Source organism: Anomaloglossus baeobatrachus, chromosome 2 (assembly GCF_048569485.1).
Source record: "Anomaloglossus baeobatrachus isolate aAnoBae1 chromosome 2, aAnoBae1.hap1, whole genome shotgun sequence".
NCBI classification, from domain to species: Eukaryota; Metazoa; Chordata; class Amphibia; order Anura; family Aromobatidae; genus Anomaloglossus; species Anomaloglossus baeobatrachus.
In genome coordinates this window covers 698936939-698952114 of record NC_134354.1, presented here as the reverse complement: position 1 = coordinate 698952114, position 15176 = coordinate 698936939, and the positions used below count along the sequence as shown (strand labels likewise).

Here is a 15176-nt window from a genome sequence, read left to right as displayed (position 1 = left end):
AAAAATCTGGTCCATATGAGGTATGAAAATTAGGTAAATACAACCTCGGATGGATGAACAACACTGCATGACCAATTACCTAGACTTTGTGTCAGCTCACTGCGATTAATGAATGCATGAATTCCACTGACGCTATACATATTAAAAAAGTTCAAAAGCCATTGAGCCACATCAAAACATACATGTGCCTTGTGTAATTTTTTATTTAACAAAAATTAGGTCAAAATGCAGGGTGTGGAAAATTAAGAATATTCTATGCATCAATAGCTTGCAGAACGCTCTTAACAGCAACACTTGAAGTAATCATTTTTGGTATGACTTTCAGTCTCTGACATCATTCAGAAGGAATTTTTGCCCACTCTTCTATACAAGTTTGCTTAAAGGGGTTGTCCACTTCTCGGACAACAACTTCTTAAATACTATACTAACCCAATATAAAATAAAAGCACCGCATCCTCATCACTATTCCACTGATGTTGTAGTAAGTCATTGGTTAGTTGAGTTCTCACTTTCTTTGGACATCTGAGTTTTGTCCTTAGGAAGTGTGAGTGAGGTTGCCCAATACTGGTCGTTGATAGGCCACAGGTCTCAAATGTTATAATAACATCACGCAAGCCTCTGGAGATCCGGCACCCACATCACTGGAAAAGCTCTAGAGCAGGATTTCAGTATATGGTATTTTTATTTTATTTTGGGGAATTTAGTATTTCAGAAGGGTTGTGTGAGTAGTAGACAATCACTTTAAATGTATTGAGGTGTGGGGGCATTTGTTTCTGCACATTTCCCTTAGGGTACTACCACAGCATTTCAATTGAGCTGAGATTTGGACTGTGAGTGGGCCATTGCTGTACCTTGATTCTTTTCTTTTTCTGCCATTCTGATGTAGATTTGCTGGTTTGCTTGCCCTGCTTCTCTAAAACCATTGCTGCTATCTTTCCTTCTTAATGCCCTGTTACACGCAACGACATCGCTAATGAGATGTCGTTGGGGGTCATGGAATTCGTGACTCACATCCAGCCTCGTTAGCGGCGTCGTTGCGTGTGACACGTACGAGCGACCGCTAACGATGCAAAATACTCACAAAATCGTTGATTGTTGACACGTTGTCCATTTCCCAAATATCGTTGCTGATTTTGGATGCAGATTGTTCATCGTTCCTGAGGCAGCACACATCGCTACGTGGGACACGCCGGGAATGACGAACAACACCGTACCTGCGTCCTCCGGTGGGCGTGACTTTAATGCGGCTGCTCTCCGCCCCTCCGCTTCTATGGGACGCTTGCCATGTGACGTCGCTGTGATGCCGCACAAACCGCCCCCTTAGAAAAGAGGCTGTTCGTTGGCCACAGCGACGTCATTAGGATAGTAAGTATGTGTGACGGGTAGTAGCGATTTTGTCTGCCATGGGCAGCGATTTGCCTTTGACACACAAACGATGGGGGCGGGTGCTTTCACGAGCGACATCGCTAGCTATGTCGCTGCGTGTAAAGTGGCCTTTAGCATTGTGTTAACAGTATACAGTTTGCTAGTCTACAGCACCTGAATGCTATAGAGCAGCAAAATGCCAAAACTTCTGCTTTTATACAGATGGTCACACTTGCTGATGAACAATTAGTCAAGGGTATTTGGTTAGCAGAATCTAACTACTTTCACTGTTCCCTATGGAAGAAGTAAGGGTGTACTTAATTTTTCATACACTGCTTTTGCATTTTGGCCTAGTTTTGTTAAATAAAGTGTAATTTGTAATTTTTTTTTTACGTGAGTTTATAATTACCTAATTTTAATATCGTCGTAGGAAAAGAATTTTTATTATTATTATGCCCTGATATGGACAACCATAGAATCCTTGTTGTGTCATTACATGCGATGAAACTAATGAATAATGGTGACTAATTGAGGGTAGTAAATTTATATCAATGCAGCTCTCTATGAGTGTGAAAGTAAAATCAGTCATCAGCTTTTTCTATGTACAGTAGGTTCCAGTTTAGGCTAGGTTCACATTTCCGTTGTTTTGCATCAGTCACATGTGTTGCTTGACGCATGTGACTGATGCGTTGTACAACGGATGACAAAGAACAGAAATCATTGTCGGACTCCATTGTGTGCGGGGGGGGCGGAGCGCGAGGGGGCGGAGCTGAGCGGGGCCGTGGTGCTGAGGACGTCAGTGCCGAGGGGACTGCAGGGCTGGGGACAAGTGAGTGTGTGTGAGTGTGTGTGTGTGAGTGTGTGTGTGTGTGTGTGAGTGTTTGTGTGTGTGTGTGTGTGTGTGTGTGTACACATGCGGAATGCGGGAGGGGGCGGAGCCGAGTGGGGAAGTGTCGGCCTCCTTGCACACGTATCCAGGGTAAATATCGGGTAACTAAAAGCAAAGCACTTTTTGCTTGGCTTCCTGATATTTATCTTGGATACCAGCGTACACCGCTTAGCGCTGGCTCCCTGCACACGTAACCACTGTAAATATCGGGTAACTAACCAAAGCGCATTGCTTGGTTACCCCGATGTGTATCCTGGTTACGTGTTCAGGGAGCCAGAGCGAGCATGCGCAGCAAAATCCTACGGATTGTGCTGCTCAAAAAACGTTACAGGCTGCGTTGCTCCCGCCCGGCGGTCAGTTAAAAAAACGACTGACCCCGACGCAGCGGATGCAACGCAGCATCATCAGTCGCAATCCGTCTTTAATAGAAGTCTATGGGGAAAACTTGATTCCTGCAAAAAAATTTTAATTCCTCAAGGCGACGGATTGTGACTGATGCAAAACAACGGAAGTGTGAACCTAGCCTTAGATGTGCAGGTGCATTTAATAAATTAGAATATCTTCAAAAAGTTAATGTATTTAAATTATTCAATACAAAAAGGGTGACACATATATTATATAGAGTCATTACACACAGAGGGATCTATTTCAAGTGTTTATTTCTGTTAATGTTGATGATTATGGCTTACAGCCAATGAAAACCCAAAAGTCATTATCTCAGAAAATTAGAATAGTTACCACAAAACACCTGCAAAGGCTTCCTAAGCATTTAAAATGGTCCCTTAGTCTGGTTCAGTAGGCTACACAATCATGGGGAAGACTGCTGACTTAACAGATGTCCAGAAGGCAGTCATTGACACACTCCACAAGGTGGGTAAGCCACAAAAGGTCATTGCTATAGAAGCTGGCTGTTCACAGAGTGCTGTATCCAAGCCATCTACCAGGAAATTTTGGATCACTTTAAGCACTTCATGCTTCACCTCTGCTGACAAGCTTTTTGGAGATGGAAATTTTTTCCAGCAGGACTTGGCAACTGTCCACACTGCCAAAAGTACCAACAACTGGTTTAACCCCTTAATGACCGCGGACGGTAATATTATGTCCTAGTGGTCATAGTGTTAATCCCCGTGGGCTGCTGCAAGCGTCCTGTGGCGATCAGCGCACATGTCAGCTGATTTGCGGTTCATTGCATATTTTAATAATATTCATGGAACAAGTGGACAAGTGAGGGGAGGAAAACGGTGTACATCACCACAAACACTATAGGTAAAAGACAAATATGTCAATAGTGTCCCAAATTCATGATACATAGTACGAGGGCCAATCCAAAAAGGGTAGAGGTCCCATAACATGGAGAAAAGACCACATCAAGCCACTATCTCAAAACAGTTCCTGCTGTACAAATATCACACATAGCATATAGCCATATACTTATATAAATATGTGGAGGCAGGAACGGTGAGACAAGACACTTCAATGTGGAAAAACCTCCTTAATCATCATAAGGTCTATACCATCCATAATAGTACACATCCATGTGTTCATAGACCAAGAGGAGAATCCTAGTCAATGTACAAAAGTTACAAATGACAGGAGCAACAATATAGAGATACCTCACAGGCTGATATCATAAATGTATATACGCATACACACACCTAATCCCACATGGGTAAAAATCAAAGAACTAATCCCACATAGAAGTCAATGTGTACATCACAAAGACAAAAGGCAGTGTAGTGGAATACCTCACAAGATAATTGTAGACCCGTGTCTGCATATGCACACATCAAGTCCCACATCGAGACCAGTGCATTGAAACCACATTGAAGTCAATGCACAAATCCCACATGAGATCAACGTCTGCATCACACGAAAAAAAGGGGGGATACTGATATATATATATGCCTATGGACATGTGAGCAGACGGGACTGCAGAAAAAGACCATCACAGGCTACAACATCCCATATGAAGGCAAGTGTGTGCATGCCACAACATAAAGATAAAGGACGTATAAATGTATGAAAACACACATGGACGTATTTATAGATGGGGCTGAAGCAGGAGGACGCACTCAGGCTATGCCATCATAGCATCATCAAGGCAGTAAGCAAACGCTTATATGTATATAGGGAAACTCTTATGGCAGCCAATCGTGCGCTCACCTTGCAGCAGCAGCGGCAGACATCAGACAACAGCACGTGCAGGTGTCAGTGTGAAGAGAGATATATAGCACCACGGGGTAAGAAACCCATAATACCTCCGGGTAACCAAACTATATCACCAACACCCCACACCTGCTATCGGCCGACGACCGCCACCGTACTATGCTGCACGATAGAAGCATATGGGAAGCAAAAACCCACAATAAGGGACCCCAAAACGATTCCAGGATCAGCCATAACCAATTAGGACATTACCTAGGATGAGTGGTTTGCGGAGGGAATGCGCCCGATGCGCATTTCGGAGTGTACCTTCGCCCCCTGACGAAGGTACACTCCGAAATGCGCATCGGGCGCATTCCCTCCGCAAACCACTCATCCTAGGTAATGTCCTAATTGGTTATGGCTGATCCTGGAATCGTTTTGGGGTCCCTTATTGTGGGTTTTTGCTTCCCATATGCTTCTATCGTGCAGCATAGTACGGTGGCGGTCGTCGGCCGATAGCAGGTGTGGGGTGTTGGTGATATAGTTTGGTTACCCGGAGGTATTATGGGTTTCTTACCCCGTGGTGCTATATATCTCTCTTCACACTGACACCTGCACGTGCTGTTGTCTGATGTCTGCCGCTGCTGCTGCTGCAAGGTGAGCGCACGATTGGCTGCCATAAGAGTTTCCCTATATACATATAAGCGTTTGCTTACTGCCTTGATGATGCTATGATGGCATAGCCTGAGTGCGTCCTCCTGCTTCAGCCCCATCTATAAATACGTCCATGTGTGTTTTCATACATTTATACGTCCTTTATCTTTATGTTGTGGCATGCACACACTTGCCTCCATATGGGATGTTGTAGCCTGTGATGGTCTTTTTCTGCAGTCCCGTCTGCTCACATGTCCATAGGCATATATATATATCAGTATCCCCCCTTTTTTTCGTGTGATGCAGACGTTGATCTCATGTGGGATTTGTGCATTGACTTCCATGTGGTTTCAATGCACTGGTCTCGATGTGGGACTTTATGTGTGCATATGCAGACACGGGTCTACAATTATCTTGTGAGGTATTTCACTACACTGCCTTTTGTCTTTGTGATGTACACATTGACTTCTATGTGGGATTAGTTCTTTGATTTTTACCCATGTGGGATTAGGTGTGTGTATGCGTATATACATTTATGATATCAGCCTGTGAGGTATCTCTATATTGTTGCTCCTGTCATTTGTAACTTTTGTACATTGACTAGGATTCTCCTCTTGGTCTATGAACACATGGATGTGTACTATTATGGATGGTATAGACCTTATGATGATTAAGGAGGTTTTTCCACATTGAAGTGTCTTGTCTCACCGTTCCTGCCTCCACATATTTATATAAGTATATGGCTATATGCTATGTGTGATATTTGTACAGCAGGAACTGTTTTGAGATAGTGGCTTGATGTGGTCTTTTCTCCATGTTATGGGACCTCTACCCTTTTTGGATTGGCCCTCGTACTATGTATCATGAATTTGGGACACTATTGACATATTTGTCTTTTACCTATAGTGTTTGTGGTGATGTACACCGTTTTCCTCCCCTCACTTGTCCACTTGTTCCATGAATATTATTAAAATATGCAATGAACCGCAGATCGCCTCTTCTCTTTCTTGTTTGGTTGCTTCCTTAGCGATTTGGTTCGTATAATATTGTCCTTTCTGCGCTATATATGATGGATATGTATGTATATATGCATTACTATATTTGAATTAACGATATGCAGATGTTTATGCCATTGTCTATTCATGTCAGCTGATTTGAATAGCTGATGTGTCTGCCAAGCAAGAGTGAAATCGTGTTCCGTCCGTGCCTTTTAACCCCTTAAATGGTGCTGTCAATATGTGACAGCACCATTATAATCGTGATAGTGCTAAAACTTTACTTAGAGGCCGATACAGGAAGTCATGTGACGTGATCACGTGGATCCGGTGGTTGTCATGGTAGCACAGGGTCATGTGATAACTCCTGTAGCTCATATAACTCAGGTCCTGTAAGAAACAGTCGAGTACTGGCTGTTACAAGAGATGAACATTTCTCCTGGTCTGAGCGGTGCTGCTCTGATCAGGAGAAATGAATGAGTGATCAGACAGCTAATATTTATAGCACCCCAGGGGTGCTAGTAAAATTAAAAAAAAAAGTTTAAAAAAAGTTTTGAAAAATTAAAAAAAAACAAAAACTAAAAGTTCAAATCACTCCCCTTTCGCTCCATTGAAAATTTAAGGGTTAAAAAAATAAAAAATATACACACATTTGGCATTGCCGTGTTCAGAAATGCGTGATATATCAAAATATAAAATCAATTTATCTGATCAGTAAATGGTATAGCGAAAAAAAAATTCCAAACGCCAAAGTTACGTTTTTTTGGTTGCCACAAGTTTTGTGAAAAATGCAATAACTGGCTTTTGAAAGGTAGCATCGGCGCAATGATGGTACCGTCAAAAACGTCAGCTCGAGACGCAAAAAAATAAGTTGTCATTGAGCCATAGAGCCAGAAAAATGAGAATGCTATGGGTCGCGGAAAATGGCGCAAAATGTACGCCACTTTTTTTGGACAATTTTCTGATTTTTTTTAACCTCTTAGATAAATAAAACCTATTTTTGTTTGGTGTCTACGAACTCGCACCGACCTCAGGCATCACACACATCAGTTTTACCATATAGTGAACACAGTGAATAAAATATCTTAAAAACAATAGTGTAATCACATTTTTTGCAAGCTTTCCCGCATTTCAAATTTTTTTGCCGTTTTCCAGTACACTATATGGTAAAACCCATGGTTTCATTTAACAGTGCAGCTCATTCTGCAAAAAAACGAGCCCTCACATGACCATATTGACTGAAAAATAAAAAAGTTAATTCTCTCAGAAGAAGAATGGCGAAAAAAACGGAAAACGCAAAATCGGCCAGTTGTGAAGGGTTTAATAACCACGGTATCATTGTGCTTGTTAGGCCAGCAAACTCACCTGACCTAAACCTTATCAAGAGGAACGTGAGAAACATAAGATCCAACAATGCAGATGAGCTGAAGGCTGCTATCTAAGCAACCTGGGCTTCCATAACACCTCAGCAGTTCCACAGGCTGATCGCCTCCATGCCACGCTGCATTGATGCAGTAATTCATGCAAAAGGAGCCGCGACCAAGTATTGAGGAATTTACTGTACAGACTTTTCAGTAGGCGCCAACATTTCTGAGTTTAAAATAGTTTTTTCAGGTTGTCTTATATAATATTCTAATTTTCTGAGATAATGACTTTTGGGTTTTCATTGGCTGTAAGGCTGCTTTCACACTACGTCTTTTTAACATGCGTCCTGAACGGTTTTTTGCTGCAAAAGCGGATCCTGCTTTTACAGCAAAAAATGCATGCAAACGCATGTCTTATTTTGCAGGATCCTGTCACTGGATGTTTAGGGGCGGGCATTGGAGTCATGTGATCGGGAGTGAGGGGAACTAAACGTGCCAGACTGGGAGCCGGCATCTGACAGCTGCGAGGCTCGTAACCAAGGTAAACATCGGGTATACTTGCTTGGATACCCGATATTTACCTTGGTTACAAGCATCTGCAGCTGCTAGGAGCCGGGCTCCCTGCACACGTTACCAACGTAAACATCGGGTAACTAAGATAAGTGGTTACCCGATATTTACCTTGGTTACGAGTGTCCGCAGGTCTCAGGTGGGAGAGAGAGGGAGGGGGAGAGACAGAGAGAGAGGGAGGAGAGAGATAGACTGATCACGGAGGCTGGCTTCTGGGCATGCTCAGTAGAGCAAGCAGGATCCTGCCTATCAGCACGCCAGCGTTCACATGAGTTTGTGTGCAGTATAGTCAGGATCCAGCAATTTGCAGAAGTTGGACGCAGCTCAAAAACGCTACAAGTAGAGTTTTTGAAAGATGTTAAAAAACTGCAAGTCGCTGGATCCTCACTATAACGCACGCAAACGCAGGTGAACGCATGTTAACGCGAGTCCATTGCAAATGCATTGAGATGAAAACACATTTGCACTGGATCCGTTTCTGCGTTAATAAAACGTTCAGGACGCATGTTAAAAAGACGTAGTGTGAAAGCAGCCTAAGCCATAATAATCAACATTAACAGAAATAAACACATGAAATAGATCCCTCTGTGTGTAATGACTCTATATAATATATAGGAATAGATCCCTCTGTATGCAATGACTATATAATATATAGGAATAGATCACTCTGTGTGTAATGACTCTATATAATATATAGGAATAGATCCCTCTGTATGCAATGACTATATAATATATAGGAATAGATCACTGTGTGTAATGACTCTATATAATATATGCATTTCCCTTTTTGTATTGGATTACTGATAAAAATTAACTTTTTGATGATATTCTAATTCATTGAGATGCACTTGTATATACACACTATATAAAATATATGTGTGAGCCATCAATATCTGATCATGGAGAGGTCGGAGTGATGTGAATCCTGAATCCACTGATTAAGTTAATTTATAATGTGCCAAGCCATAGCACCAATACTGCAAACGAAGCTTTACTGAACAATGAGAGTTACCCGTTCCACTAATACAAACGTATAGTATGTATATGCCAATTTCAATGTATATACAACATAATATAAAATATATACTCACTCTCTGTTCCTGACAAGACACAAATGTTTGGAATCCAGGAGCCACGCCAAATCCCAACTGGTCAATGAAAGGAGGTTCATCCTGACTGTGAATCTGAACCTTGATTCCTGCCTCAAACGAGGTCTCATCTGCAGAGTAGACACACACTTGGTAATCAGATTCTTTATGAAAATGGGTCAGGTCAACGAAGACAAAAACATGAATCCTACTGACCTGTTTCTCCCCACACTGGCAAATATTCATCTTGTTGAATATCCAGCATTAGCTCCAAACCATTCCCCGTGCCGCCTTTTGTAGTTATTAATGGTGGACGTCCATTCTGGCCTGAATTAAAAGTGTAGCACTTTCCGTATCTTGTAAAAACCTGAGACAAGAATAATAAAAAAAAATGTCACATAAAAGAGACTGAAAAATTGCCATTCTGGGATTCGTCTTGCGGTGTATAAGAATTAGATCGGTGAAATATTTTTTGGCAAAATCATGAATTTATTGTCCTCTTAAGTTTAATAATCCATGGTCCTCCTGATACCCAGAAAAGAGATATGTCACTCCTTCACTAGACAAGGGAAATCTAGACATATTCTACAATATAACGAGAAGGGAAGTGAGACAGAGGCCTTCAAAATCATAAATGTCATATAACCGTGAATAACGGCTCGTCCTCCGACAATTCACGTGCTACCAGCCAAATGGATACGCAATTAAATTTTATTTGAGGACTCAGATCTCTTCATAGAATTTTTAGATGTAATCAGCTTGTCCTGTAGAGATAACGCTCAGCCTTGGAGGCAATGAGAGATAAAGTGGCCAGTCCAGGTTCACAAGGAAAGGCAAGTCGAATTGTTAAGGCACAAATAATGGAAAACATTTCTTTACTGTTTGTGCTCAGTTAATCCATTGCATTCATTACCGGGGCTTATTGTGACTGAAGAGGTCATTAATGGGTTTTAAATAGAATCAGACATATTCTTGCAACTCAAGCGCATAAATAGCTGTTAGAAAGATGGAAGAATTCCAGCTCGCATGCTCGAGATTATGTTCAATATTTGTACCAACAAACAGATAACAAAGTAATATAGCCCTACATAGATTGCTCCACACATTACTTACAAAGCTATTCATTTAAAGGGACATTAAAACGGTAAAAAAACAATTATTGTGAAATTGCTACACAGTAGAACTAAATTACTTCCATATGCTGTTTTTCTCCAATGTGTCCATTATTGGAAAAGGAGACGAAAACATCAGATTATTTTGATAAAACTCGAATAGGTGGCAGTATTGGTGAAACTGTATATAAACATTTTGCCTTAACTTAGAAGTTAATTATATATATATCTGTAGTATACATGTAATTTTCTCATATTGGGATCTCAGTTTAGCTAAACCTCACTTTATTTATTAAAGATGTCCTCCCATTTGTTGTATACATGCATGTAACGTATGGAGGGTTGGTGGTCCCGAGTCCTAGGGTGTATTCTTTGGCAACACAGTCAACACAGTTGCAGCATATCTATGGTTAGGAGGACCTGGGATGAGGAGAAGTACAGACCTTGCACCTAAGCTTGCCTAGTCCTTTTAAGCTTTGAAGAATCAAAAATTTAGAATAGCGCCCTATTCAATTACCCTGATCTGTATGGTTTGGTGAATGGGGAGGGCTCTTCAGGAGCTAAAAGGGGTTGCAGCATAATATTAGTATTTTTTAATTATTATTATTATAGCGCCACTCATTCTATGGTGCTTTATTTGTGAAAAAGGGAGGGGGCATACATAGACACATAGACAAGTACAATAATCATGAACAAGGCACAGACTGATACAGGAGGAAAAGACCCTCCCTACGAGGGCTCACAATCTATAAGCATATACTTATCTTCTGGATGCTTGATAGTTTCTTAACCTATATCACTTCGAAGAAAAAAGGAATAAAGATATCCTGACCAGCGACTATATAGCCTAGATGTCAATTATGTCAACCAGGATCTGCGGATCTGCTCTACATATTGTGGACTTGTGCTGACCTATACATTTTCGAAAGCAGTTAAAGAAATAATTAATAATGTCTAGTTTCCCTCACACCACTGGAGTGTTTTCTGGGGTATGTGCAGGACCACGAGACTGATGTATTGGGAAAGACTGCAGTGGCAAAAATGCTGTATATGGCAAGGAAATTGTTGGCAGAACATTGGATAGATGAGAAGTGTCCAACTGTATGAGAATATATTGTTAATCTAAAACTGGTTGTTAACTTTGGAAAAGGTAGCGTATGCTATAAGAGATGTCACTGCAAATTTTCGAGAGACTGTCGGTATTATAGATTGATACATCCGGAATGGCTTCCAGATGGGTAATTAGGTTTCGTCTGGGTTTGTTGTCACTGATGGACAGGAATAAGTAGAACATTAATAGTGCATGTTGACTTCTCACTAAGGGGGAGTAAGATGTAAAGGGTGCTTTACACGCTGCGATATCTGTAACGATATATCATCGGGGTCATGTCAGTAGTGACACACATCCAGCGCCGTTACCGACATCGCAGCGTGTAACACCAATGATCGACGATCAACGAGCACAAAAACGTGAAAAATCGTTGCTCGTTGACAAGTCGCTCATTTCCTTAATGTCGCTGCTGCTGCAGGTATGATGTTGTTTGTCGCTCCTGCGGCATCACACATTGCTCCGTGTGACACCGCAGGAACGACGAACATCTCCTTTCCTGCCTCCACCGGAAATGCGGAAGGAAGGAGGTGGGCGGGATGTTACGTCCCGCTCATCTCCGCCCCTCCGCTTCTATTGGACGCTTGCCTTGTGACGTCGCTGTGACGCCACACGAACCGCCCCCTTAGAAAGGAGGTGGTTCGCCGGCCAGAGCGATGTCGCAGGGCAGGTAAGTCCGTGTAACAGGTCCACGCGATGTTGTGCGGCACGGGCAGCGATTTGCCCGTGTCGCACATCTGACGGGGGCGGGTACGATCACGTGCGATCTCGCTAGCCAGATCGCAGTGTGTAAAGTACCCTTAAGGCAGTATATTTGTCCTTTTTATCTCTTTTGGGGTTTATTTAATATTTTATGTATTCTAGTGTAGAAAGAAGGGGGATTGATTGAGTTTGCTGCAGTTTTATTATTTGTCTTATTGTTTTTTCTCCTGCATGTATTATTATTATTAATAATAATTTTTAGAGCACCATTAATTCCATGGTGCTGTATATGAAAAGGGGTTACATACAAAACACAAAAATAAAGTACAATGAACAAAGCAGCCGTGGCAAACTGGTACAGGGGGGAGAAGATCCTTCTCTTGGGGACTAAAGGGTGCTTTACACGCTGCGATATCGGTAACGATATATCGTTGGGGTCACGTCGGTAGTGATGCACATTCGGCGCCATTACCGACATCGCAGCATGTGACACCAATGAGCGACGATCAACGAGCACAAAATCGTGAAAAATCATTGCTGCCATTACGATGTTGTTCGTCGTTCCTGCAGCATCACACATCGCTATGTGTGACACCGCAGGAGTGACAAATATCTCCTTACCTGCCTCCACCGGCAATGCGGAAGGAAGGAGGTGGGCGGGATGTTACGTCCCGCTCATCTCCGCCCCTCCACTTCTATTGGACGCCTTACGTGTGACGTCGCTGTGACGCCACACGAACCGCCCCCTTAGAAAGGAGGTGGTTCACCGGCCAGAGCGACATCGCAGGGCAGGTAAGTCCGTGTGACGGGGACTAACGAGATTGTGGGTCACGGGCAGCGAATTGCCCATGTCGCACAACTGACGGGGGCGGGTACGCTCGCTTGTGATCTCGCTAGTGAAATCGCAGCGTGTAAAGTACCCTTTACATTCTACAGTATGTATTAAAGCAACCATTTTTTTGGCTACGTGCTGGCACTCCCTACCATAACAGTGCACTTTAGGAAATATGTTGTATATGTGGGGAATTTTTTTGTACGAGAGGCGCTGGAAATTTTGAAAGTTCGTATTATCTGTCTTATTATAAGATGTTTAAAACTTTCAAGAAAAGAAACACAATTTAGAATTTTTTTGGCTATAGATAAAATATATATGCATTCACTTTTGTCCATGCAACTTTGTAGACTAAAATAAAATGTCTCTACATTAGGCACCAGCATATGACTGGACTGGAAGGATGCACAAACTCCTTAAAGAAGTTATGGAGTTAAACCGTTATATTAGTTTTATTTCCTATTCACTAATTGCATCTACAGTATTGTGAAAAAGTTTCAGCTAAGTGTAGAAAAAAATACCGAAAAGTAGAAATGCTTTAAAAAAAAAAAAAATAAGTGTTAATTGTTAATTTTTATCAATTAAAAAAAAGAAAGATTGAATAAGCAAAAGAGAAATCTAAATCAGATCAATTTGCTGTGACTGCCATTTGCCTTCAAAACAGCATCAATTCTTGATTTTGAAGGAACTCGGCAAGAAGGTTTTTCTAAACATCCTGGAGAACTAACCACAGATCTTCAGTGGATGTAGGCTTGCTCAAATCATTGTATCTGTTCATGTAATCCCAGAAAGACTTGTTATGCTAGAAGTTCTCTAATGAGTGTTTTAGCTGAAGAAAGCTTTTTAATAAGCCGAAACGCGTTGTCGTTTATGTGCACATGGTTATGTTAATACATTCATGTATTTTTTTTTAAATAAACCATTGAATGAACCCTACCATATTTTATTTTTGTTGGATCCATTGGGAGCACCAACTGCGGTCTTCATCATCTCTCTTATTATGGAAAAATATAGCGCCTATAGAGAACGATTTCTCAAACAAGGGATTCCAAGATTTCCTTGAACAGTGTCAAGATTTTCTCTAGAGGATAGCAGCAGCAAGGACACTAATAATTACCATGAGTATGTATTAGGAAATTTGACACAGGGGTAATCACACATGTAATATAGATTATAGAATGCATTTTAAATCCCTATGGGGGGGGGTCACAATTTTTTTTATTTTACAATAATGCAAATGTCTAGAGTCTATAGGCACCAAACATACAGGACTTTAGCTTCTTACCCCTAATTAGTCCTATAAGTAAATTAATTAGATCACGCATCAGAAGCTTGGAATACATTTAATATTATTGAACAAGCACTGAAAAATGTTCATTTAGGCTATGTGCCCACGTTGCGTTTTTCTGTGCAGAAACTCTGCACAAAAAACCACATGTGTTGATAGGAAAAAAAGCAGTTGAAAAAAATGCACCTTTTTTATACATTTACATGTTTTTTCACATGCTTTTTTTGCATTTTTTAGTCATGGTAACTGCAGGGGTTCAGGTACTGCACCCCCGCGGTCACTGCCGGGCTACCACCTGATCTTACAGACGGGACTCGGATCTCTCTGCTCGGAGCTGCCCGCACCGTTCCTGGCAGTTTAACCCCCCTGAATGCTGCGATCAGTGCAATTGTAGAATTCAGGAGACAGGAAGAGGAATCGCTTACCTCTCACTGGCAATCGGGTCCCTGTAATGGGATCACAGGGACCCATTTGCTACCATGGTAACCCTGGGTCATCACCATGACAACCCTGGGTTACTGAGGCACGGATCGCCTCACAGACAAGGGCACCTATGTCACTTGAGTTTCCTGCAGCAAAGTCCCGAGATAAAGACCGCGAGGCCTATGTGCAGGGAACCCCGGTGACATCACAAGGTGAACAGAGTTCATGCCAGCAGATCTGCAGGAAACCCCGGTAATGCGGCAGAAAGAACGCGATTCACCTAGTGATGTCACAGGACTTCCCTGCAGCAAGGTCTTAGGGTAAAGACCGCGAGATGAGGAAATGGCTGCAGGAACCCCAGTGACATAAAAAAAGCACATAAAAATGCACAAAAAAGCAACGTGTTCTACCTATCTGTTTTTTTCCTGTGTTTGTAACTGATTCCATTGAAATCAATTGGTGAAAAAAGCAGAAACAATTGCCATGCTGCTTCTTTTTTCAGTACGAAAAACTTAAAGGAAAAAAAGAAGCAACTTGGGCACAACAAGTCACGATTCTCATAAACTTTGCTGGGATACTTTTTCCTTGCTTTTATTGATTAAAAGAAGCAAGGAAAAATACATGAAATAAGCAACGTGGAC

General features: G+C 41.8%; 1 protein-coding gene across 4 annotated transcripts in view; it reads right to left on the bottom strand.

Moving 5' to 3' along the window:
- Positions 1-15176, bottom strand: part of ASIC1 (acid sensing ion channel subunit 1) — a 460355-nt gene that overhangs the window by 114337 nt on the left and 330842 nt on the right. For all 4 annotated transcript variants that reach the window (XM_075337256.1, XM_075337255.1, XM_075337254.1 and 1 more), the window contains 2 exons: positions 9287-9437; positions 9074-9201 (listed from right to left, as the gene is read on the bottom strand). In XM_075337256.1, the coding sequence (XP_075193371.1) occupies positions 9074-9201; positions 9287-9437 (279 nt within the window). The remainder of the gene's footprint in view (positions 1-9073; positions 9202-9286; positions 9438-15176) is intronic.